Below are 23,885 nucleotides of genomic sequence, written 5' to 3'. Positions count from 1 at the left end.
AGGAAAAGGGCTGCTTCGAATGTGAACCGCTGCACTCGTCTCCTCCTGCTCACACTTCTTCTCAAAGACGCTCTGACTGCAACAATGTAAAAAAGCGAGGAGAAGCTGACTCTTTATAAAGAATATAAAAAAGAACTGACAAATTACAGGCTGTACTCCGCTCGCATACACTGCACTCAGCACATTTGGCTGTAAATGCCATGGTGAAGGTTTGAGTCATTTTCTCTGTCACTGCAGTGAAAGGATTTTCAGTTTCGTCTGCACAAACCTCCTATGGGCGAAGATGAGCCGCAGCTCAGCTCTTCAAACGTAGACAGGGAGGACACAGCGAGGCAGCCATTAAAGCTCGATTCTCTCTTAAATTGTTTGGGTTATTCTTAACTTTTAAATGCTTTTCTGCTTTCATCAAAACATCATAGTTATTTAGGGCTTGCTGATTTGTGGTTTGGAGCATGTTTTTCAAAAACACTTTAGAGTAAAAATAGCTGATTTGATACATAAAAGAAAAGAGGATATAAACTATGTTGAAATATGCTCATTTCCAAACTTGGTCCTAATTTGCAGGCCAAGGGGACCCTCTCTCTCTCTCTGTCTCGTCAGAAGCTCTGTGAAATCCTGCGTTGCCAAGAACGGTGGGAAGAGAGGAGAGGCAGGGGGAAAAGCCAGGAAAAGGTCCAAGTCACTTTGTTCTTCTTTTTGGAAACGAACTCTGGTTGAACCCAGGGAGACGCCAGACAGTTTACAAAGAGCCAGGCATTACTCTCTCACTTTTCCAAGCCTTGCAATTTAGAAACAGGGCCCCAACCTACTGCAGCTTCCTCCTCACAGACAGCACTCTTTAACCTTTAAATGTGGTGAAAATCCCAAAGTGCCTGCTGGTTCCCTCTACCTCTTTTTTTTGTTCGGAAAACCTGCGCCAAACTCTGACTCACACCAACAAAATGTCGGTGTATAAGAGCTCATTTAAAATTAAGGGAAATGGTATTGCCTCCATACCAGCCCTGTGTTTATTTTTAACTGTCATGGCTGCGAAAGCGACCGACCAGACTAAAAGTGACAAGGCTCCCTCAATAACCTCAAAGACAGCTTCAAAAGTTGTGTTCACAGATAAGCGTGTACTGGATATTTTGTTTTATTTCCTCCCTTGAAAAGCCGCCTCTTACACGGCATCCCGCCACATCCCTCAGAGAATATTCACAGGCTTTTATCATGTGAGCCGCTCTTCTTTTAATCTGCTGTTAAGTGAGTAATAATTCACACATTCCTTTTCATGACTTTGACCCCTTGTTGCAAACATAAACAGAAAATCCCTCCGACCTGCCTCTGCATTTTTAAAACAGCTCACTTAGCAAACAACCATCAAACTCGGCCAAGGAAAAACAGACAGAGAGGGGTGAGAAAGCCCGGCCCCAGCCCAAATGTCGGCATGAAAACACTCCTGTCCAATGACAGCGCCTAATCTGAGGCCAGGGCTGTTCACATGCACAGTGTGTGACGTTTGTCAAGAAAAACATCTCATATATTGTTAAAAAATAAAATATATATATATATTTTTACAGCAAATCAATTTAGAGTGGCTTGAGAGGAATGCTATAATGATTATGATCTATATTCTTAAAAATATGCATGAACATGTTTTAAATAGAGAGAGACGTGAAGCTTAGACACTAACAGTCCGCTGTTAGACCACAAAACTGACAATGTTCTTGTCAGTATCAGTAAATGCAAGCGAAAATAAATAAAAATCCAGCAAAGAGAACAAACAGCTTACCTGTTTTTTCTTTTATTTCGCACAAGACGTTGAAGAGAGCAGGTTTCATTCTGTGGCAGTTCAGTGCATGTTTCCTAAAAAGAGGACAGGACATCCCTTTCCAGATCAATATTCAAACAAGTGGCAATAATAACAAAGCCACTTCAATAAGGAGGGCGTTCTTAAATCATAAAATGTCATTGTGAATATTTTCCCAGATTCTCCTGCTGTTTCTACTGTAAGAAGCAGGTTAATTTGTAAAAAAAAAAAAAAAAATCAAGAGCCAATGCAAAGAATAATATAATTATTTTTTTTAACTGGATCTCTAGTGTTTTAATTTAATTATTTTTGACACATAAATACACAATTAGAGAATTCAAACCTTCCCATACAATATGCAAGAAAAATCCAACCAGTTACACTACACCTGTAACATGCCTCGATGGTGTTTTCTTTACATTTTAACAATTACTGATTAAAACTATAGGAGAGGAGCTGCAACATGTTATCACTGCACAAGATTATAATGTAAGCTCCTTTGTAACAGAAGAGTCTTGAAAGACTGGAGTGGCAACTGCTCCACAGTTAAAACAAAAAACAAAAAACCTAAAGTGATCATCCTTGTCCACAATAATCAAACAATAATTAATAGTTTTGATTAAAAAAAAAACTATTATCGAAAAGTTGTTTCATATATTTAAACATGAATCGTGACAAGTTTTTAAGGTCTTTATTTTCGCTTTCGCGCAGTCACGGCACTTCAGTGGGCGTAATTGCTTTCATTTAGAGACACAAACCACAATGTTATTATCTCCCCCTTCCATCCCCAACAACCTCATATTTCCGCTCTCTGATTAACAATACAAGTGTGTGTTTTCAGTAGAGCCTCACCTCGCCTGTGCTTCGTCTAAGCTTTGGTCTGTGATGGTCATTATTTGCTGTAATATGTCTCCGATGTCCTGCTTTCTTCCCTCTCCGTCCGTCCCCGCCGTGCCATCCTGCATATGCTGCGCCAGGCCGGGGTGTCCGGCCATGCCTACCCCGTGGGAGTGCATCAACCGCGGCTGCTCGTCCATCCTTGACCACGGTCCCTGCTGCCTCGCCTCCAACTTTTAAATTTTAATATCAAGAGGAGGGAGGGAGGAAGAGAAAAATATCCTCGGAAATTCCTCTGGATTCCTCTGCGTCTCTCTCAGCTCCGACACTCCTCCTTTTTCCTTGGTAAGCTTTTCTGGATTTGGGAGGAGGGAGACTGACAAACCCTCTCTCTGCTCTCTCTCTCTCGCTCTCGGTGTCTCTCCTAGCTGGTTTAGGTGAAATCTGATCTGAATCGCTGCTTTTGGCTTTGGCCACTCCTGCACCGCTACTGTAGGGAAGAAGAAAAAAAAACAGGATTGAACATTAAAGGCTCCTAATCTGATTAAAAGTGGAGCGCGTTGGGCTCCTCTTATGAAACCTCCGATATACTCGAGAGCTTTATGCGCTATAACGCGCTAAAGACTCAACTTGCCTGTTAAGGTTTTTGGATACAAAGTAGCCACCAACTGTCTGTTATTGTTTCGCTTATGTCTGGTAACTGACTCATAATCAGAGTATGGATGGAAAGCCTCCGCCCCTCGAGCCACGATTGGAGAAGAAGGAGCGCGCAAGTCCCACCTCGGTCCTCTCCGAAAACGTCAATCATCCTCCTCGGGAAGGTGGGACACTGTAATAAACATAAAGAGATGTGACCGGACCGGGTGGCTATACAGTGATGGATAGAGAGTGAATATGTAGCCTAATAAATAATTGTGAGTGGCAGTGAAGCTCTGACCCAACAGGACAGCATGGTGGTGCTCGTGGGAGACACTCTGTCACCCGGACTATATATTCTCCAGCTGAATATTTACATCCTTGTAATCAGTCAAAGGATAAATAAATCAAGATGAATTTATTAGTTTGTGGGAAGCACTTTTACAAGCCTTTTGTTGTAACACAGGACCACAACAGTTGTTATGGCATATGCACCGATGCCCCCCCCCCCCAGTCTAGCCAGCCTATTTTCAAAATTGATTAAAGAGGAACTCCATCAAATTTTAAAATCAAAGTATGTTTACAGATCTTGGAGAGCTCTACAGCATAAGTGAAAGAAAAAATCATATGAAGTCTGGGGATGTCAACAGTTAACCACTGATAATATTTTCCACTGGTTACATATGTGGGTCTATGGCTTATTTTGCTACTCTTCAGTTTACTGCACCGTGCACCACTTGTGTCTTACAGGAGCAAGCCAGCTAGTGGCGCCATTTTTTTGGTGATTACCACTAATAGGGTAACGCTGCCCCAACGCAACAGCATTACTGTTGAAACATTGTTCCTATCCTCCAGTTGCCTTTCAGCTCAACCCTATGAGTAGGCTACTTAATTTTGAGCCCTAAATCCCCATTAGTACTGTTGACTGTTAGCACTGTTAGCACTGTCAGCACGGCAAGTGGTGCTAACATAGTTAACACCACTAAAAAGGTTTAATGGCTCAAAACTGAGCCACTTACTCACTTGGACAAGGTGGAGGGCGACTGGAGGGTGAGCACAATGTTTCTGCAATGCGTTCTGCCACCAGATGGCAATAATAAAAATCAAGACCGGTACATAGTGAAACATTAAAATTTCACCACCTCTAAAGGGATAGTGCTTTGAAATGATAACTGGATCTGAATGAACATTGAGTTGTGCGCAATCTGACAAATTGCCTTGAGTGATATCACTTGAGACAGATAAGTTTAAAGACTACATGTTTGAAAATAAAAACAAAACTGGAGGTGTTGACTTCAAGAAGTGAAGTTAACAGACCTCTGTTGCCCGCCTCTTTTTGTTGAGGTTAACAGCTCAAGGCAACATTAGCCACTACTAGCAAAACATGCCCATATCTCTTACTGAACTGTCAGCAGTGCAGTTGAACTACAGGTAATGTAGGCGACAGGTTTTGACAAGGAAGAGAAATGCGTGGAATATAAAGGACAATATAGTATCTGGTTCAGGAGCATCAATTTTGAACCTTTTCATTTAAACGCTCTATTGTGAGTCCGACGATGAATGAAACCTTTATTGCCCAAAGAGGAATTTGGTTTGTACAACTGAAAATAAAAGATTATACAGAAACACACAAAATAAAATAAAAAATAATGTAGCATAAAAACAAGCATCATAAAACATTAAAAAAGTAATTCCAATAACCCATAAAATCAAGAGGTGCCAATGTTATAGAAGTGCAATGCTGACGGCGAAATACTCTTTTAATCATTTTACCTTTTTAAGCAAAAATGCAACCAACTACCAATAGCAAAATCATCAGTACCAGATGATTTTATGTGAATATTTGCAGGTATACTTGTCCAAGTCCAAGTGCAAGAGCGCTATAACGGAATATTGTTACATATTCAGTCAACATAACAGCCCCCATATCTATGGCCTTAAAAAGAATATTTTGTTATTGTATCTACTGTTGGTCAATCAAAACAAGCAATATGAATATGTCTTGGGATTTTGAGAAATCGACATTTTTTAGTATTTTTTTTTTACATTTTACAGATCAAATGATTAATCAGTTGGTTGAAATAACAGCTGGCAGATAAATCAATAATGAAAATAATTGTTGGCTACAGCCCCTAACCAGAGTGGAATTTATATTTTAATTTGCATTAAACATGACATATGTTATTGCATGGAAATGATCTTCTGTTAACACGTAAAAAAATCTAAATCATAATCTGGATATGCTGCAGGTCTGTGGCTCTGAGTCTGGTCTCTGCTATATCCAAATGCTTCCTTCCCCTCTTTTCCTGGCCGGACAGAAATCGATCAGTCAGTTTTCTCATTACGTGCTGAATAGGGAGGTAGGGCAGTAATTGTCACAAGGGGCAGGGTGAGGTTGAGGGTAGTGGTGGTGATAATGTCTGACACTAAGGAGCTGCAAGACTGCACAGTACAGCCCTGAAATGGAAGTCTGCGGTCCAACAGCCATTCTGCTTTATTTTATACCCTATTTAACAGGGTCATAATGACAGAGGATTATCTTTGTGTTGTAGGAAGGGGATGGTGGTGCAGCTGAAAACATGCACACTAACATGTGAGAAATACTCGTCAGACATAGGAAATATCAAGTTTTTCTTATATTTTTTTACCCAATCATTCGTTGACAAAACAGTGAGCGTAAAGCCAGAGTCTTATGTCAGGCTGGTGCTTTAAATCCCGATCTATACCTCCCACACATCAGTCTTCTTAGGTCCGATTTAAAAATCAAGGGCTGCATTGATTAGTGTGAAATATGATCTAAAGAGCTCATTCCTTTTGCTCTAAATTCAAATTTATTCCACTGTAAGCCAATAGACAGAAATGACCTTATTGCTTGTGGATGCTTTCCGGAAAGTAAACTCTGAATAGAATAAATAAGACCTTGTTTGTGGCTCTGATTGCTGCATTTCAGAAAAAGCAGCATTTGCAGCCTTAATGAAAGTGAAAAAAAAATCATCTGACATTGCATATTTTCTCTCCATTAAAACCAAAATGTGTTGTTGCAGCATTAATATTACTGCAAAGAAAAAAAAGAAAAAAGTGGGATTTGATTATAATTGCAAATGAATTTTGATGTAAAAATATTCTTATAAATAGTAGATGTTTTTCTCCAGAAGTTGCCGAGTTGTTTTTCCGAGACTGAAAATGTTAATACCAAAGCATGTCTGAATTCCCAGAAGAAATGTGAACTAGTTGAGTTTGTTGAGTTGTGTTGTGTTTACCATCATCCAGTGAGGCTGCTCTGATAAATATGGAAGAAGACTGAATGTACCTCAGATTATAATACATTCATGATTAGAAAATTGCTGCTTTTTTCGTAATTTTTCACACGTGCCACCTAAAGTAAAATAATGTAAGACAGTGTGTTTGGATAGACTCCTCGCTATTTTAACCCCTCTACCGAATTTAACACCAATAAGCAGTAGGAATACTTGATAAATGGTTTATGACCATCTAGTTTTAACAAAAATTGACATAAATTATATTTGTTGGATTTATTTTAATGTGTTTATTAATGTATTTGCAACTATTAATATGCCCAATTAAAATTGGTGATCAATGTGTTCAAATCTTAAGAAAACAGCATTAATTACAACCGTCAAAGCATTCAGTAACCAGCAACACTTTATCATAATCATCTTTAAAAGTAACTGATAGTTAATTGAACTCAAGTTAATAGTTATTTTACTGTAACAATAAAATGCTCATAAATTACATTTATTATTAGTAATGCTATAATGTATAGTATGTTTATAGTTTATTGCTGCAGGTTTTTATTCTATATTAAGTGTTTGTTAATGGTTAATAATTGGTTTGTAAACAATCAATATTATCTGGATGTTATATAGTTGTACCTGATGATTAAATAGCTTGTAAAATGGTTAATAAATGCTGTGCAGTGTATCTATAAACACTACCTTGATTTTAGACTGTTTACAAGCAAATAATTAACCATTGTCAAATGCGTAATGTATCACAGAAAATGATGTGTGCAGCAATAAACTCTTAAAATACTAAAAATTACAACATTACTAATAATTAGTAAAAATTGTTATAATTTAATTGTTTTTTAACAGTAAAATAAGTATCAATTTACAGTTTGTTAACGATAATCATTATAAAGTGTTACCCTTTGACAGTTTATGGCTGCTGCATGAGGGGAGTTATAGTTTTCAAAAAATTATTAATTTTAAAAAAGGTCCTTATATTTCCTTACTCCTACATTACAGTGTGCTATAATGCATTATTAAGTGTTTACACACTGCTTACAAATGCTAAATAAGGGGATTTAAAATGAAGTTTTCAAAGATGTATTAGATCCAACCAAAGCGCAATATTTTTAAGCTTCATAACAAATAACATAAACAAATGCTGACTCCACAGCACACGTTCTCCTATCTGGACCAGGGTCAAACAACTCCTCCCAGAGAGAGCTGCAGGTCAGAGCAGGGTAAGTTATGTATGAGCTAGGAACACACCGAGGGAGAAAGCAGCAACTCCATGGCACATCTCTCCAGGAAGTAACCTTGATGAAAAATTCAGTTGTTTGCAGCTCTTGGCGTCCCTCAGGCATGAATAAAGTGAGGCCCAGACAGAGAGAAAAGACCTGGGCTCAGCTTGAAACTCCTCACCGACCCACTGCTGAAGAACACACACATCGGCCGGCATTAGAAGATGGGCACGAATTAAACTTTAATCACACCTCAAATAGATTAAGCGACAGGAGCCGAGTCAGCGTTTCCAAGCCCTTGCTCTGCCTCTGTTGACCATCCTCCTTTGAACTCCGGCTAAATTAAATACCCACAAGTTTCTTTGCACCTCAGATAAGCTTTTAAGCAAAAGAGGTACTTGAAACTAACCTGAGGTAGAAAGCAAGACCTGCACAGCTGCCCAGTCCTTAATGTGATGTTTTATGTAAATTATCTCTTTAAAGTTTAGTATTCGTACCTCCATAACGACACATTCTCACTCTAAACTCGTCAAATAGCCAAGCTCATTACATGCAAAATGTCTTTTTAAACTAAACTTCTGTTTTCACAGGAAATATACAGTTTCTGCTCATAACACACAGTCTCTTTTTAAACTAAACAAAAACCAACATGGGTCTAGTGCAATTTTAGGTTTTCAAAAAAATGAACCCAGTTAGGTTTACGAAAAAAGCACACGGCTTGGTTTAAAGTAACTACATTTCTTACTAATGTAACGTCATGTATGTCAGGTTACCTATGTCTCATGGTATACTATGTTTTGGTTTCATACAGGACACAAGCAGCGGCTTCCTGGATGAAAGTTCTGTGTTTGTTTGACCCAATCACCATCCGTCCCTCCTCCTTTCCTATGTGACCCTTTTTTTTCGTTCTTAATAAAACATGAGTTGCTAAGAGCATCCAATAAGAATGCTGCCTGTTGCGCCTCCTACAGACTCTAAAGTTGTTTTTCATTGCATTGGTTTCAGACAACAAGTGTCACTAACCAAGCGTCTGTGACGAATTGGGAGCGAGAACATCCTGTCAGTAAGGTTTGCGGAGTTGTGAGACAAACCTTACCAAGGTGGAGATATCCTTTAAGTCCTAAATGCTTTATACTTTTAGTCCTACATTTAGGTCATCGTCCAAATATGCTGGATCCTACAGTGCTGCCATCTCTAGAGATATGTTACAGTCTGAAAATAAATTGTGACAGTCCTCCAAAGTATGTCATTTGTACTAAACACCAACTTCTGGGTCTACAAAATTAAACCAATGAGAAAGTTCCAAAATATGCAATTCCTAGTAAAGCCACTGGAGCTAACTCCAGAAAAGAATCAGTCCCTATAGACCCCCATGTTACAGTAAAATGCTCAACTTCACAGCAGAAATAAATATATTTACAAAAAAAAAAATGGAAAAAAACAGTTTGGATCTCTATAGCTAATTTTCCAATTATTGACAACTGTAGCTAATTATAAGGGGAGAAAAGGAGGAATTCAGGTCCCTGTATGAATGTAGTCAGAGTGGACAGAGCAGTCAAAAAACACAGGACTTTGACCCAGGAGACTGGGGTTTGTGTCCCATGTAAAACCAAGAGGTTTTTTGTACATTAGGTATGTAACATCAGGTTACGTACTTATCAAGTCATCACATAAAGTCACATTTTCACATCCAGTAAACAGCGTTATGTGACGACGCCCAATTGTGGTTCCTTTCTAAAACCAGTACTAACACGTAGAGGCACAAATTTAGGAAACGCTACAAAACACAAAGCATGTGATCATATTAGTTCAAGGACTTGTAATCTTTATGTGTAAAATTGGCCTAGCGCCCCTTTACTTTAGTTCTAGCAATGAACATGATGGTGGGTTTCTCAGTAGCCATATGAAGATGAAGCTTATTGCTTTATCTTCTCTGAAATATGATTCCAGATTTTTTTTTAAAAACAAAACAAGATATATTTTCTGGAAAACCTAAACTAATGTCTCCTCTGTCTGTGTGACTTTATTTAAGAAAATTATATTTTAGAACTGAAGAATGGTCTGGTAAATATGGAGATTTTGTGCTTTGTTTCCTTGTTAGTTAGAGTAAAGAACCCAGCAGGATTTGCCTGTATCTTGCAGCTCATGATCATTTTTAGTGTGGATAAGCTGAATGTGTCTTTGTGCAGCTGAGGCTGGGTCAGGGTGAAGGATGACTGATATGAAGGGGTTGACCTGTCACATAGCATTTGACTTACTATCCTTGGAACAGGATAAAAGGGGAGCCAAATGTCAAGTGATACAAGTGACGCATCCTCACGCACACACATACACACACACACACACACACACACACACACACACACACACACACACACACACACACACACACAGAGGGCTGAGGAGATGAATGTTTTATAATAAAACCTAAAAACCCACCAGCCATTCTGTGGATGGCATGTAAAAACAGTAAGCTTATCATTTCCGTGAAAATAATAGTCACCGGTGGCACTCGCTGTGTGTGTCAGCCACAGGATTTCCATGCCCTTTTCCGTGAGTGTGTCTGTTCTTGCTGTAGGGCCCCTGTAAGCCCTTAGACCTCTTGGCAAAGCGTGGGCTGTGCCTGGTGGGGGGAGATGTGACGGATGCCGGAGCCTCGGAGCCCGCTAGCTGCTCTGTGAATTTTCCCAGACTCATTTGCATTCATAAAGAGCCTACTCCTTGTCACAGAGTGTTTTCTTTTTTAGTCTGCCTCCAAAAATCCTGTGCGACTCCTGGTGGGAGTGCGCCGGGAAAATCCGACTGTCAAAGACGACAAGATGAATGAATCCCTGTGTCAGACAAGTGTGGCTTCAACGATGACAGATGGAGGAGAGCTGTCCCTCCGTCGATCGGTAGGCTTCATTTTGGAATAAATAAATCTGAATTTCACCCCCTCCCATAATTACAAGTGTTGCTTTATTTGACAGCTCTCTGTGTTTGTTGATGGGAGTGTGTCTGTTGATGTGTGTGTGGTGGGTGGTGGCACTGACCAGGTGACAGCTTGATTTAATTCCACATGGGAGTGACTGCAGTGTGGTGCAGTGGTTTTCAATCCTGACTTCTCATCCTAGCTTTCTAATCAAGCACCCATGTGCATGTGGAACAGCAGGTGAACGCAAACATGCAATCAAATGCAACTGACGTTCAAATGCTTCCTTTTTCTGAAGCAAAGCCATGCCATTGTTCCAATGCACCAAAATTTAGAAGCTCTGTTAGTCCTAAAAATGTCCCATTGGATCTGAAGTCCATTTCTCCGACCACCCATTACACCAAAAGCAAACAGCCATTGCTCGGAAGTCCTGTTGCTCTGAAAATACACACTCCCTGTAGCTCGTTTCAGTTTCCCAGCAGCGTTTGAGCCATTGCTCTCGGGTGTTTAAACCGACCCTTTGTGGCATTTTTATATATTTCTGTTTTTTTGATCTTGGGTGTTTTTACCAACCCTTCGCTGCATCTCCTGGTAGCATTTGAGTTACGGATCGTGGATGTTTTCAGGGACTCTTGCCTGCAATTGAGCCACCAATTGCGGGTGGCTCAACAATTCGCTGCATTTTCAGATCCATTGATTGCAGATGTTTTTACAGATTTTTCATTGAATTTGAGCAACCCTTTACTGACCCTTTGCTGAATTTCCAAGGAGCATTTGAATCACTGATCACAGGTTTTTTTCACTGAACCTTTGCTGCATTTCTCAGTAGCATTTGAGTCACTGATCGCTTGGCAGCGATGCCCAGCTAGTTTTTATGGAATCTTTGCGGTGTATCTTAGCACGCTTGAGCCACCAATCCTGAGTGTTTTTGATAAATCCTTTGCTGCATTTCCCAGGGGCTTTAAAGCCACCACACTCGCATGTTTTCATTGACCTGTCTCTGCTTTTCTAGCAGCTTTTGTGCCACCAAATGTGGGTATTTTAAGCCAAAACATTATCTTACCCAAACCATAACCAAATGTTTTTTGAATCTAAACCTAACCACACATTCACCACAGTGTTGAGAAAACAGAAAATAATGTAATCATGTAACATATCAGTGGTTTACAGAAACGTACAATGCAAACATTTTTTCTGGGAAATGGGTATTCTAACTACAGGTAGTGTGTATTTTCAAAGATATGAGACTTTGGAGCAATAGGCATTTGTTTTTTGAGAAAACAGGCTCTCAGAGAAATGGGCTGTCCATCTAATGGAACATTTTTCGGACTAACAGGGCTTCCGAATTTTGAGCCGTCAGCAGGCTTGGGCAAAAATATTGATAATATATTAATATTGTGACATGAGACTAGTTATTGTCTTAGATTTTGGAGATCGTAATATCATAGGTGTTGTCTTTTCCTAGTTTTAAAGGTTGCATTAAGGTGATGTCATTTTTTAACTTTACTAGACTCTTCTAGCTGTTCTATAATTTGCCTTTACCCACCCACATTTCATTATATCCATAATACTGATGATTATTTATCAAAAATCTCATTGTATAAAGATTTTGTAAAAGCACCAAGTTAGCCCCGAAATACAGTTGCAAAATCATTAGAGGTATTTGGACAAAAATGATGTGATATTTCATTTTCTCTATATTGCCCAGCCATATCTGTTGGAGCAATGAGCAGAGATGTCTGAGGCATCCACCCTGCTTAAGTGTCCTTGAGCAAAATGCTGTATCCCTTCCACCATTAGAGAAGTGGTTCTCTATGTAATCCCACACTCTAACCTCTTGTAAAAGAAGGGCAGGGACATCACAAGGAACTCAGGGACTCATTATCTTCTTTTTTTTTAAAAATAAATGAATTGAACTGCTGCTACTGGAGGACCCGAAACATTAAATGCACTGATTTTTTTCATGCAAAAATGAAAAAAAAGAAGCTTGCAAGGCTTTGAAAAGCTTGTCGTTTTTTCCACAAAACAGTAGAAAAACAACAGAGCAAGTTGAATGTGAGCGACACAGATTCCCTAAACCTCAAAGAACACGGCGCGAGTGGAGAATGATAAAAAAGGAGAACATCTGGTGAGCCGAGCACAGTGCCAGGACAAGACAAAGCCATGTGTCTGGCAAACACATACCTACACACATACCTAAACACACACACACAAACATTTATTCATGCATGCGCACTCAAACCCGCCTGCCCCCGAACTTGCAAACAAGTACAAAAAAAAAAAAAATCCCCCCTACACGCACATTTACAATCACACACACATGCACATTGCTTTCATTGTGCCGGCACTCACGCACAGCAGGGTGCAGTTAGAGAGGAAGAAAAAAGAAAAAGCAAAAGTAGGATGTGATTGGAGAGTCCGCTGTTCAGACAAGACTAATCTGCATACTCAGAGGCTTAGAAGTGAATATGCATGAGAGAATAAAACGATATGCCTTCAAGCAGACCACCCGCTCTCTTTGGATTACTGTGCCCACCTCCGAGCCTTTTATCTTCTTGTTGGCATGCAATCAAGCTGATTTAGTGTGCACTGGCTGATAGTTTCATACAATGGATTGGACTTAAGAGATGTTAACCTGTTGAGAAAAAAAAACACTGTCACCGAAGCCAAGGGAAAATTCGAAAAAGGGTTTAAAAATCTGACCAAAACGTGTACCAGATTTATCTTAGAGGGTGTTTTTTATGCATATTTTTCAGGCCTGATTTGGTTTAACTGTAAGAGTAGAACCAACTGAAGCTGGAAAAGCAAAACAGGGAGAGTGAATATTTGGAAGAACTGCGCAGTATTAGACACAGAGCTCTGATGACCCATCAAATATTGAAGAAATGTCTGCTGGAACCATGAATTCATATTTCAGACAGACTTCCTCTAAGACTGTCCTCGCCAATGAATGAATATTTCATTTCAGAAAATAGAGTGGCCCTGAAAGGCACCATTACCAAACCCTAATGTCAGGGGGAAAACATTCTCCACATTTAGTTGAAAGTTAGGGTGAAATGATAAGAGCCGTCCATGCGTAACACAATCTGATGGGGTAATGCATTGGCATCACATTAGCATGACTGTATTTGACTGCATGGCAGCGTGCGCCAGTGTGTATGTGTGCGTAGGTTTTCCCAAATGACTCAAATGAGAAACTGGGGAACTCGGAGCACAAGGGTTTTTCAATTTATCATCTCGCTCATCTGGTGAGAAGGAACAAAAGTCAGAATTTTATCTTTTTTTTTTTTTTAACTCACACACAGTCAGTGCGTTAACGTGTAGCACATAATCAGATCTTGTAAGTAGTGATCTAATTTTAGTAAAGGTGGGTGTTTTTCTTCCTTTATCAGGCTGAGAATACTCCAGTTAACACAACTAGATTCCCACTGGAGGTACCTCATTGTTTGCCAAGTTATTTTTCGGGTCTATTTAAGAGTGCACATGTGCATAAAAAGGCTCCAGATCCACAAAAAAACAACAACGATATTTCAACTGATAAAGGAGTAAAAGGGCATGGGTTTAGTTTCAGGGATAGGGCAGGCAGTGGTGGAATGTACTTAATGAATGCTTTTCATTTTTGAAAGAGTATTTCTGTTTGATGCTACTTTATACTGCATAAATATACTATACATACGTAGTATAAAGTACAGTATAAAACACATTTACTACTATAGTAGTATATATGCTTAGATACTTCACTACTATGTACTACACTACTACATTTCATTTATTTGACAGCTGTAGTTACTGGTTGCTTGGGTAGGGCTTGATTGTCCATGCCAAAATACATATTTATTATATTAGGCTATATAGTATATCGCTCAGCTGCCAGACATGCGTGTATAAATTTGTGTAAGTTAACTTTGAATGAGCAAAACAGCTAATTAATGTTGAAGACAAGGGGACAACAAAATAAACTTCATTCCTCTTGGATTGTAACCACCAACCTGTTCAAAAAGAATGCAAAAAGTTTGCAGAATTGCCCATAAAGTAAATGTAAAGACATGAATTGATGTAAATTTGCCCTAGAAGACATGACTTCTGCTGACGTGATGGCCTTTATGCACTGCAGGCATGATGAAAACAATACAAAAAAATGCAAAATACTCGCCTATCAGTATTTTGCATCAAAACTATTCATTTTAGCAGCAATGCAAATTTGCTACAGTTTAAACATTTGTTCAGTAAAAGGTTTTGAATAGATTAACAGCATCTATTTTCATGAGTTTCCTTTAAGTAAAATACTTTGTGTGAATTTAAGTTCCACCTGGCAAAAAGCTACACTGCGTGTTTCGGTGAAAGGACTAATAAAGTTTGCCATTTTGGTTTGGACTACAAAGGCTCCATGTTTTTGTTTTATAATCCTCCGTAAAAGGCGCAACATGACTGGTCGATGCCTTTTTTCACAGTGCAATGGCTTAGAAAAATCAATTTTGTTAAAAAGAAATTTGAATTATGGTGCTTTTTCAGCACATAAAATTCACATTATGTGTGAAAGTGCTAATGAAAAAAACAAAGTTAAAAAAAATACTGATGTGCAAATAAACTGCACGAAAAAGGCCTGAAGAAGCACCCTTGCTAGTAGAAAATCTTTTAACTGAGGTGCTACATTTGAACTTGCAGAGGCATTGACTGCTTTTCATACAGAAAACACAGAGTCCCTCTTCATACACAAGATTTGTTGCTAGTGAGCTGCAGATAACACCTGCACAGTCTTAGGGTGAATAAACAGGGACTCAAAATTCGTTCAAATTTGCACAAAGCACAGGAAGAAGCATGGAGGAAAATTATTAAATGGAGGAAAAATTATAAAGACAAACCTTTGCGATATCTGACTGAATCAGATCCTTTTTTCTCCTACCATTGCTTTCATTTTTCCTGTATGTCCTTCCTTGGGCTCTGTAAAATTGTATAAAGTAATAATGCGAGGCAAATATTTTCTTCCTGATTAGATAAGGTAAGCTACAGAATCCATATCATCCCTTTGTAAATCTCCACCTAAATGCAACCAAAATAAATTGAAGTTATGTCTTTATTTGATGATGCAGAAGGAAATCGTATCACTGACCATGATGAAATGTAACAGGTTTTAGGGTAATCAGGGGAATGCAACACATACAAACACTTTACTCGGTTTTCTGCCTAGCGTTTTTGTTTGTGCATTGAAACACAGTCACTCATGTCGTACCGCACAGTGTATACAAAGAGGAGCAGAGGAGGTCACCACTGAGCAACAACACCTGCAAAGTCTCTGCTCTTGATTTTTTTCCTGCACATACAGAAAGACAAAGAGAGGACAAGAGGCACAGACAGAGATGTCTGTGGTGTGGAAATAGTTAAAGCCATAAAGACGTACAGTACTTCAGCCCTGACCCCGTGCCCTCCTAGGTATCCCCCTGCGCAGAATTCTTATTCCCTACCAAACTGACAAAGTGTTTTTAATCTTTTCTTTCCCTCTCTCCTGGAGATTGGGGAAACAAAAATCAATAGCTCCTGGCAGGCGATCTAGCAGGCTGGTGAATTACAGGGTCTGCGCTGCAACCAGAGCGCTGCATCATAGGGGCCTTGGAATGAGAGACCTTGGGAGAGGCATCAGAGACACGGAGGTTGCAGGGTCACTCTGGGTCCGCAGTCTGAGGAGTGGGGTATTTACTGCCTAGGCCAGCTTGCCACGATGAAAAATAACTGCCACACCGCAGAGAGAGAGAGAGGGATGGCTGGGGTGAGAAAGATGGCGAGAGAGACAGATAAGACGGACGAAAAGGAAAAGAGAGAGAGAGAGAGGCTGGTGGTGCAAATACAAGCAGCTGAAGTCATGGGAGAGTTTGCGGTGATTTGTGTGTACTCCCCTCATGTGCTGTGTGCACTACAGGTATGATGTCAAGTAGAAGACTAATGCTTTTTTTCCCTCTCTCTCCCAAATGGGAAATGATTCATTAGCGTTTGGTTATTTAGAACGTGGCAGCGCTGGCCGATCAATATGCATGGGCCCATCTGTCAATACGTGATTTCTGCTGGTAATTAGCTGATGTGGGCCAGTGGTTGTGAATATTGCCTGGCAACTGACAGCCTGGTTGTTTCTGTCATCACTGGGGGGTGCACAGGTGGTAGTAGCTCATTGCCGATCGATAAAATACTGTGCTTCAAGGTCCAAACCAGGTTCATAAAGACATCTTCCATGATAATATATGGACTAAAGAGGCATTTCAAAAAATTCATTCATTCCAGATTTATGCTCAAAAATCACATCATGAATCATGAATAATAACAGTGAAAGTTGAAGTTTTACATAAACTTTGAACAGCCATTTCTGTAAACATACATTTGCTCCAGAGGTAGAGGCTGCATCTCAGGCACTATGAAAATGTGTCAAATCACTCAATTATAACAACTCGAGACAGCTGGCAGCGAGACAATTAGGAGTGTGAAAATGATAATGATGATTATGATGAACAAAAATTTTAATTGCTTTGTTTTCAAAGCGAGGAGATATTTACAGGCTAGTGTGCAACCTCGAGTCTGCCTGTGGCTGACGAGAATTTCCTGGTTCACTTGTCTGCCATCAACTGGAGTAATTTTGACCCCCTTAACACCGTGCATTGCATTGCATTGCGTTGGCATTGTATGTTTCTGCAAACCATGAATACATTACATTTGCAGGTTTCATAAGCATCTTATCAATTTGAGCGTGCTGTCATCAAAAGGTGGAAAGGATAGTGTATTTTGTGTCATCTAAGAGAGACGCAAACCTAGCTGGACACCACTGCAAAAAACTGTTCGATGCCAACAAACAGAAAAACCTGTTGTGATTTAGCGAGTCATTGGTGCGGTTCCAGCAGCTTTCTAGGCTTGAAACACTGTTGTGTTTTATTTAAACATCGCTGCTTTTCCTGCTAGAATTGTGCCACCCAAGTTGGGTAGTATTAGTTTTGGCATATCTCCTACATAATAACATGCAAATATAACGTGTCGTATATGTACAATGCCAACATTTTTTCTGGTGACTGGGTTGATTTAGGTATGACTTATCTTGATTACATTTACACCTGGTATTGATATGTTTCTCCAGTTTCCATACTGATATCTAATTGAGATCTGATTACTCTGATTACTCCTGCATATTGATCAAACAACAAAGTGGTTGTCGGCATTCTCCACATTTGACTCAGCCATTGCTTCATAAATGGCTCAGTTGCAATATGAATTGCCAATTTTCACTTTTATACCTCCATTGGACCAAACTGAAAGCTGAGACTTGGTCTTGCCCTGAGTCCATCCACAAGTGTCTTAAATATCAATAAGCTTTACTGCTGCTTTCCTGCTAGCAGCTTTGCTGGCTAACTGGCTAATGGCTTCTGCCTCACTGGTCTGAAACAGTCCTGTAAGATTACATATTTACACCAATGTAGTTGTTGGATGTGGATTGAAAATGAGATGGTTTGGCTGAATTGATCAAAATCCATCCTCAATGCATTGTGGATACATTTACACCTGTACTTTCATATACATATATTTAACACATTTTAATGCAGATTGAAGGTTTGTTTTTTTTCTACAACAATCAAATCTTCCCTGTCTCATGGTGTCTCCAAATATGAAGGTTTTGAATTTTTCAGATAAAGTGAAAGATTAAATGCTCCTTTATTCGTTAAGGAAAGTATTCTATGTCTTAAGCAAAACAAACCAATTAAAATGTATTGAATTATTTGAAGTGTTCTGTCAACATGGATGAATTATTAAGCTGGCCTATCAGGCACAGGCCCAAGGGCCCAAAAGGTCATGAGCTTCTGTTTGAACTGCCTCTTATTTCTTGTTAGAAAAGCAATCAAATGATTACAAAGAGATGTAAAATGACAACAAAGAGACACAAAATGACAAAAAAATTAACACAAATGAACCACGAAGAGATATAAAGTGACTACAAAGGGACATAAAACAACCTTGAGGTGAAGCAAACTGGCTGCAAAGAGACACAAAACCACAAAGTGAGGTAAAATGTACACAAAGAGACAAAATGACCAGAAAGAAACCTGAAACACCCACAATGTGATGCAAAATGGACACAAAACAACCACAGGGTGAAACAAAATGGACGCAGAGACACAAAACAGGCACAAAGTGCTGCAAAATGCACACAAAAAGACAAAAAACAAGGACAAAGTGATGCAAAATGGTCACAGACAAAATGACCACAAAGAGACACAAATAAACCACAGAGACACAAACTGATAACAAAGAAACAAAAGCTAATGAAAGACGACTAAAAAACACACACATTTTTATTTCTACATACAGATATCATCTCTATAATCCAGCCATACCATAACCTTTGAATCTTTTTACATTTAATCAACTAAGGCCAGATCCCAAATTAAACACATTGACTTTGTTTTGGCTTCTATTTGCTTTCCATTACACTGGTAGCAGCAGCACTATAAGGAGTTTATTGAACTGCACTTGTGTCAATAAAACAATGGCATTCATTAAACTCTAAACATTAAATCCGCTGAAATTTGCCTTTACTCTTAAACAATTTCTCTTCCCTGCTGCACCTGTTACATGTGTGACATTCCCTCGTTTAATCCTCATAATAAATGTCCTTGTTCATAAGTTCACTCATAGAGAAAAGCCAACGAGCAGAGGTGGTGTAAACCCCTGCAGAAGGATGCCTCTCTGTCTCTCATTGGCATTTGCATATTAGAGTGTTTTCTGGGGAAAATGAGCTGTAGAAATTAATTCAGGATTAATTGGTGCCTTTATCTCGTTAGGACAATCTAATTTAGGGGATGATGGAATTGTTTAGACTCCCTTTTGCATAATTGGATTGCGGTGAATGGCTGTCATTACCGTCTTTTTAGCATCGTCTGTGGGCCCCCTCTCTCTCTTGCAGGCCCCAGCCTCATAAAGAGCGATGATGTGTTACGCCAGTGTTTTGCTAACCCCTGGAACACACCAAGCATGCTGCAAGAGGCAAGCATGTGGCTAACCGCGCAGCAGTGATTAACTCTCTTCTCAGAGCCATTAGCATTACGGCGAGCAGCACGCTGTTGAGGAGATTTCACATGAACACATAAGCATGTGGCTAACAACATGGCGATCATCGTCTGTTAGAGACAGCAATTACTTTTTAGTCTCAGCCACTGTCATGCTTTGTGGTTTGTGGTACTGACAGCGAATACCTGACCCCCAGAGGAGCTGGACATGACATCTCAAAAAACTCTCAATGCTTTTTGAGAGGCTTTTATTTGCTTTGCTTTTTTTGTCCGGCACATTTCCGACACATTTCGCCCTTTCATTACTTCCACAATATCTCTGAGACAGTTTGCAGAGGGCTGGGTTTTTTTTTTTCAACGTGGGATGAAAATCAATAGGAGAGGAGCAAAGCTCATGTAAAGGATCACTCACTGGAATACCTGATCTTCTCACTTCAACAACATTGATGTAACTATGGAAACAAGTTCCCAAGATGAACGGGGATATGCCTATCTCCTGACAAAAGGCTTTTTTATATCTCTCCCAGCCAGTTACCCTATACTACAACACAGGAGAAGCTTATATCTGCCGCTCCACGCTATGATACCATCATCATTTTTCTGAAAGCACAAATTGTATAGATATTATTCTGCGGGCCGCTCTCTGGTAAACAAGGCAGAGTGAAATCTAATCTATGGTGCTGATACTCAGGCTGTGCCAGGCTAATTGAGTTGATGTAGTCTGTCCCTGGAGGAGCTGGACATACAGTAAAGATGGACTCTATCAAGTCATATAGCTCATGTACTGTACTTACTGGAAGTGACTTGCGTTTATATTGTCACAGTTGTCAACGGTCACTATGAAACTACAATCTGATTACTTGCATGCCATGATGAAGAATAAACTGCAGCAAAGAAACAACATGCTACAGCAGCCCTTTTTCGAACGTGCTACAGGGCCGCTGCGAAGTCCCTTCTTTATGCCTGCTTTGCATTTTTACACAAAAACTAACAACGATTGCAACATTCTGCCCCAATGTGTGATTTTAAACAGCACCCAGCATTGCGGGACCAAAGGAAGTGTGAGAATGGAAATTATCTATCAGCATTATTTTTCTTAGAGACAAAATATTGTTATTGCACTATTGTCACAACAGAGCACAGTTTTCACTTTGACCTTGTGCTACATATCTGCTAATTAACAGCATCAAAATAAAAATTAAAATAAGGTTCTTCCTCACCTGAATTCTGTGCATCTCTTATGGAGAGGTATATAGCATATATATATATATATATAGATATATTTTAAAGCGGTTATGGTACCGTGACGTGCTGCAGGGTTGCTGTGAATGTCTGAAACATGGTAACATTAGGGATGTTATTCTTATCGGCTTTTTTGTGCTCATACCAATTCAGACTGTGTTTGTTTCAACAAATTCTTATAGAACGGGTTATATGAAATCCTACGAACTGGCGTCCCAAGAATGACGTCATGTACTTAATGTAAAGTTACATAGGTAATGTTTAGGCAGTAAAAGTCACCGTGGACCTTAAAATGACTAAAAGGTCATTCAGAGTTCGCTTGGTTCGGAAAACATCGTCTCCAAGGAAAAGTGAACCAGCCACCACCTCAACCTGCCTCCTTACAGGACCGCTCAGGAGTGCTTCCTTGTTAACCCCTGACAGCACATTCGTCACGTGATCGCAGCCTTTCAAAAAACATGAGATATGTATGAATTTGGGTGCATTACTTTTGGTAGTAAACCGTACAGTTTATGAGAAAAGCCTGAGTTTTTAAAGTGGCTTAACAAGTAAGTCGTGTTGCTTTGCAGCATAAGTTTCATGCACTCTTTGCATACGTTTTTTTCATCTCCTATGTCCAAACAAGGGATGATTTTTGTTTTTCCTGTCTGCAGTGGCAACATTTAGAAAAGTTTTTCACAGGCTGCCGCTGCAGGCATGACAGCTCCTCAAAAGTGGAGACTAGTGGTTAGTATAGGGACTGCTTGATTTGATATGCAGCAGAGTTTCTTTGAGCGGAGCACGCATTTTAAATGTCAACATCACACCCGATCATGTTCATTTAATTGTGGGAAGCCAAAATCATGATTACGATTAATATTCAATTTATTGTGCAGCCCTGCAACATGCTACATTGTCTTTCCTTATGTCTGCCGTCACTCTCTATGCTTTCCCCTTCATGTTAGTGATGCATACTGTGTCATGCTTTTGATGCATTTTTAGCCCCCCTCTCCTTCGTCTAGTGCCATTTTCCATTCTTTGCATAAATGCAGTCTAACAGTATTAAGTATTCATGCGTGTTGGGGAAGGTGGTGCCTGTCCTTCAGGGTAAGTGTCAGGCCTGCGTGCGGCACAAGAAAAGCCCCGGGGAGAGGAGAACATTAGGATCCATCAGCCTGACAGACAAATCATTCTCTCATGTAAACATAAATATGAGGGTATGTTTCCACCGCCATCCCACTATCTGTTGCTAGGCTACCTTGCATTAAGCAGTGTAGCTGTCCCTGTTCATTTTGCTCCAGGGATTCCAGCAATACCATCATATAACCTGCTGAGTCTTAATGAGAAGGCCTGCTCATATGAGTGGATATGAACATGGTGAGATGTGAAATTTATTCAAAACACAGGAATTCAGCTGTCTGTCAGCGTAGTGGCGGCACGGAAATGTTTATGAATTTGAAGTGTTTTGGAAAAGGAGCTTTGAGGGGGAAATATTTCTCTGCCTCTGCACAAACACACCTGACACAAGAAAAGGTCACAATGGATCAACACACACACGCATGCATGCACCGATGCAACACACAGCAGCTTGCACACTCGCTCAGACGCGCACACAATAAACAATGTGACGCTGAGCTTCATAAAGGTCATTTGTTGTTGAGAAATCACTGATCCCCAAAAGCATTAACAAAGTCAATTAACTATTCTCCCACAAAGAAGAAAGGAACCCATCTCCAATAAAAATAGAGCGCAGAGCGTCGTCCAAGCACCCCCACAATTATAACAACTCTGCGTCCCCAGATAATTACGTGAGCCATAAATGGAGAGAGAAAGACAGTAGAAGGCAATGGTCACTGAGAAGAAAGAGCAGGGAGATGAGGGAAAGGAGCGCCAACAGCTGGTTTGAATAGATTGTGTGTGGGATGAATTAAAAAGTTGAACCTTTCCCTGGCCGTATTCAGATGTCTGCCTCTGGGTGATTAATCATGGCCGTCAGGACCTGTAATCCCTTTCAGTGGGAAACAAATGCAGCCACTGTCCTCTCTTCTCCAAAGCGCTCAGGGCCCAGGGCCACCAGCCCGCCTGCCTGGTCACAATACCTGCGCCACAGAGAAGGCACCCTGGGGAGCGGGGAAGTGTGGACACACTGTAATCTGCTCCAAACATGATGGGACGAACAAAAACCGGTGGATTTCAACAAAATTGTATGGCACCCTTTATTGGTTTTGTACATCCTTTTTTTGCATCTCGCAGTCAATAGTTGAGGCAGGTGGCACGACTGCAGGTCCAACTGGTGAGATGAAGCAGCTATGAGAAAAACAAACACGCCTTCGGGGATTTAAAAGAAGCCGGTGAATGGCTTTCAGATGACAGAGGAGTTTTCCCTCTGACTGATATCAGACCTCCTTTGCTTGCAGCTGCTTTAGTCAGTGAACTTCATGTCACGTTCCTACACGCTGGTAAACAGCTGATCTAGTTTAGAAAAGACAGTGAGAAAGTCAAGAGCCAGCAACATTGAGAGCCCGGGAGAAGAAAGTGTGTCATCAGCATAAAAATAGAAGCCCTCTAACGAATTCCTAATCATATCCCCCATTTCCTCGAGGGGCTATGCTAAAGAGGTTAAAACACCAGCCGGTGGATGAGAATATGTGGCGCATTAGCTCTAGAGATTAATTCTTGGCATTCCAAAAGGTTTTCTTACTGTTATTGATTGTTAAATTCACCATTATCTCCTCAGAACTACAAAACATGACTATTCTCTGTGCAGCCATGTGTCCTTTCTGCAAATGTTAAAAGCTCAATAATGGGGAGTAATTCCTCCTAAATGTCTAACACTAGTGAGGGTATCAGGGATACTTTGTGCCTACTTTATCAATCAATCAAGTGAAAATAATATCTTAAAAGCAAAATGCACAGCTTAAACATCAAAGGCAGTGGAAAAGCATCAATCTCGACTTAAGCTCAGCT

At 40.0% G+C, this 23,885-nt stretch overlaps 1 protein-coding gene across 3 annotated transcripts in view; it reads right to left on the bottom strand.

Moving 5' to 3' along the window:
• pbx1a (pre-B-cell leukemia homeobox 1a) overlaps positions 1-23,885 on the bottom strand; it is a 100,168-nt gene that overhangs the window by 59,841 nt on the left and 16,442 nt on the right. Inside the window, exons 3-5 of one of the 3 annotated variants that reach the window (XM_088085519.1) lie at positions 3,261-3,455; positions 2,642-3,116; positions 1,772-1,845 (exon numbers count right to left, since the gene is read on the bottom strand). In XM_088085519.1, the coding sequence (XP_087941645.1) occupies positions 1,772-1,845; positions 2,642-2,826 (259 nt within the window). In that variant the 5' untranslated portion in view covers positions 2,827-3,116; positions 3,261-3,455. Of the gene's footprint in view, positions 1-1,771; positions 1,846-2,641; positions 3,456-23,885 lie in introns of those variants that run through there. The other 2 variants (XM_042498306.2, XM_042498307.2) reach the window with 2 other exon arrangements.

This window comes from Plectropomus leopardus, chromosome 12 (genome assembly GCF_026936395.1).
Source record: "Plectropomus leopardus strain MGB_pleo_1.0 chromosome 12, ASM2693639v1, whole genome shotgun sequence".
NCBI lineage: Eukaryota > Metazoa > Chordata > Actinopteri > Perciformes > Serranidae > Plectropomus > Plectropomus leopardus.
The sequence above is the reverse complement of the archived record's forward strand: the minus strand, read 5'-3'. Positions and strand labels throughout refer to the sequence as shown.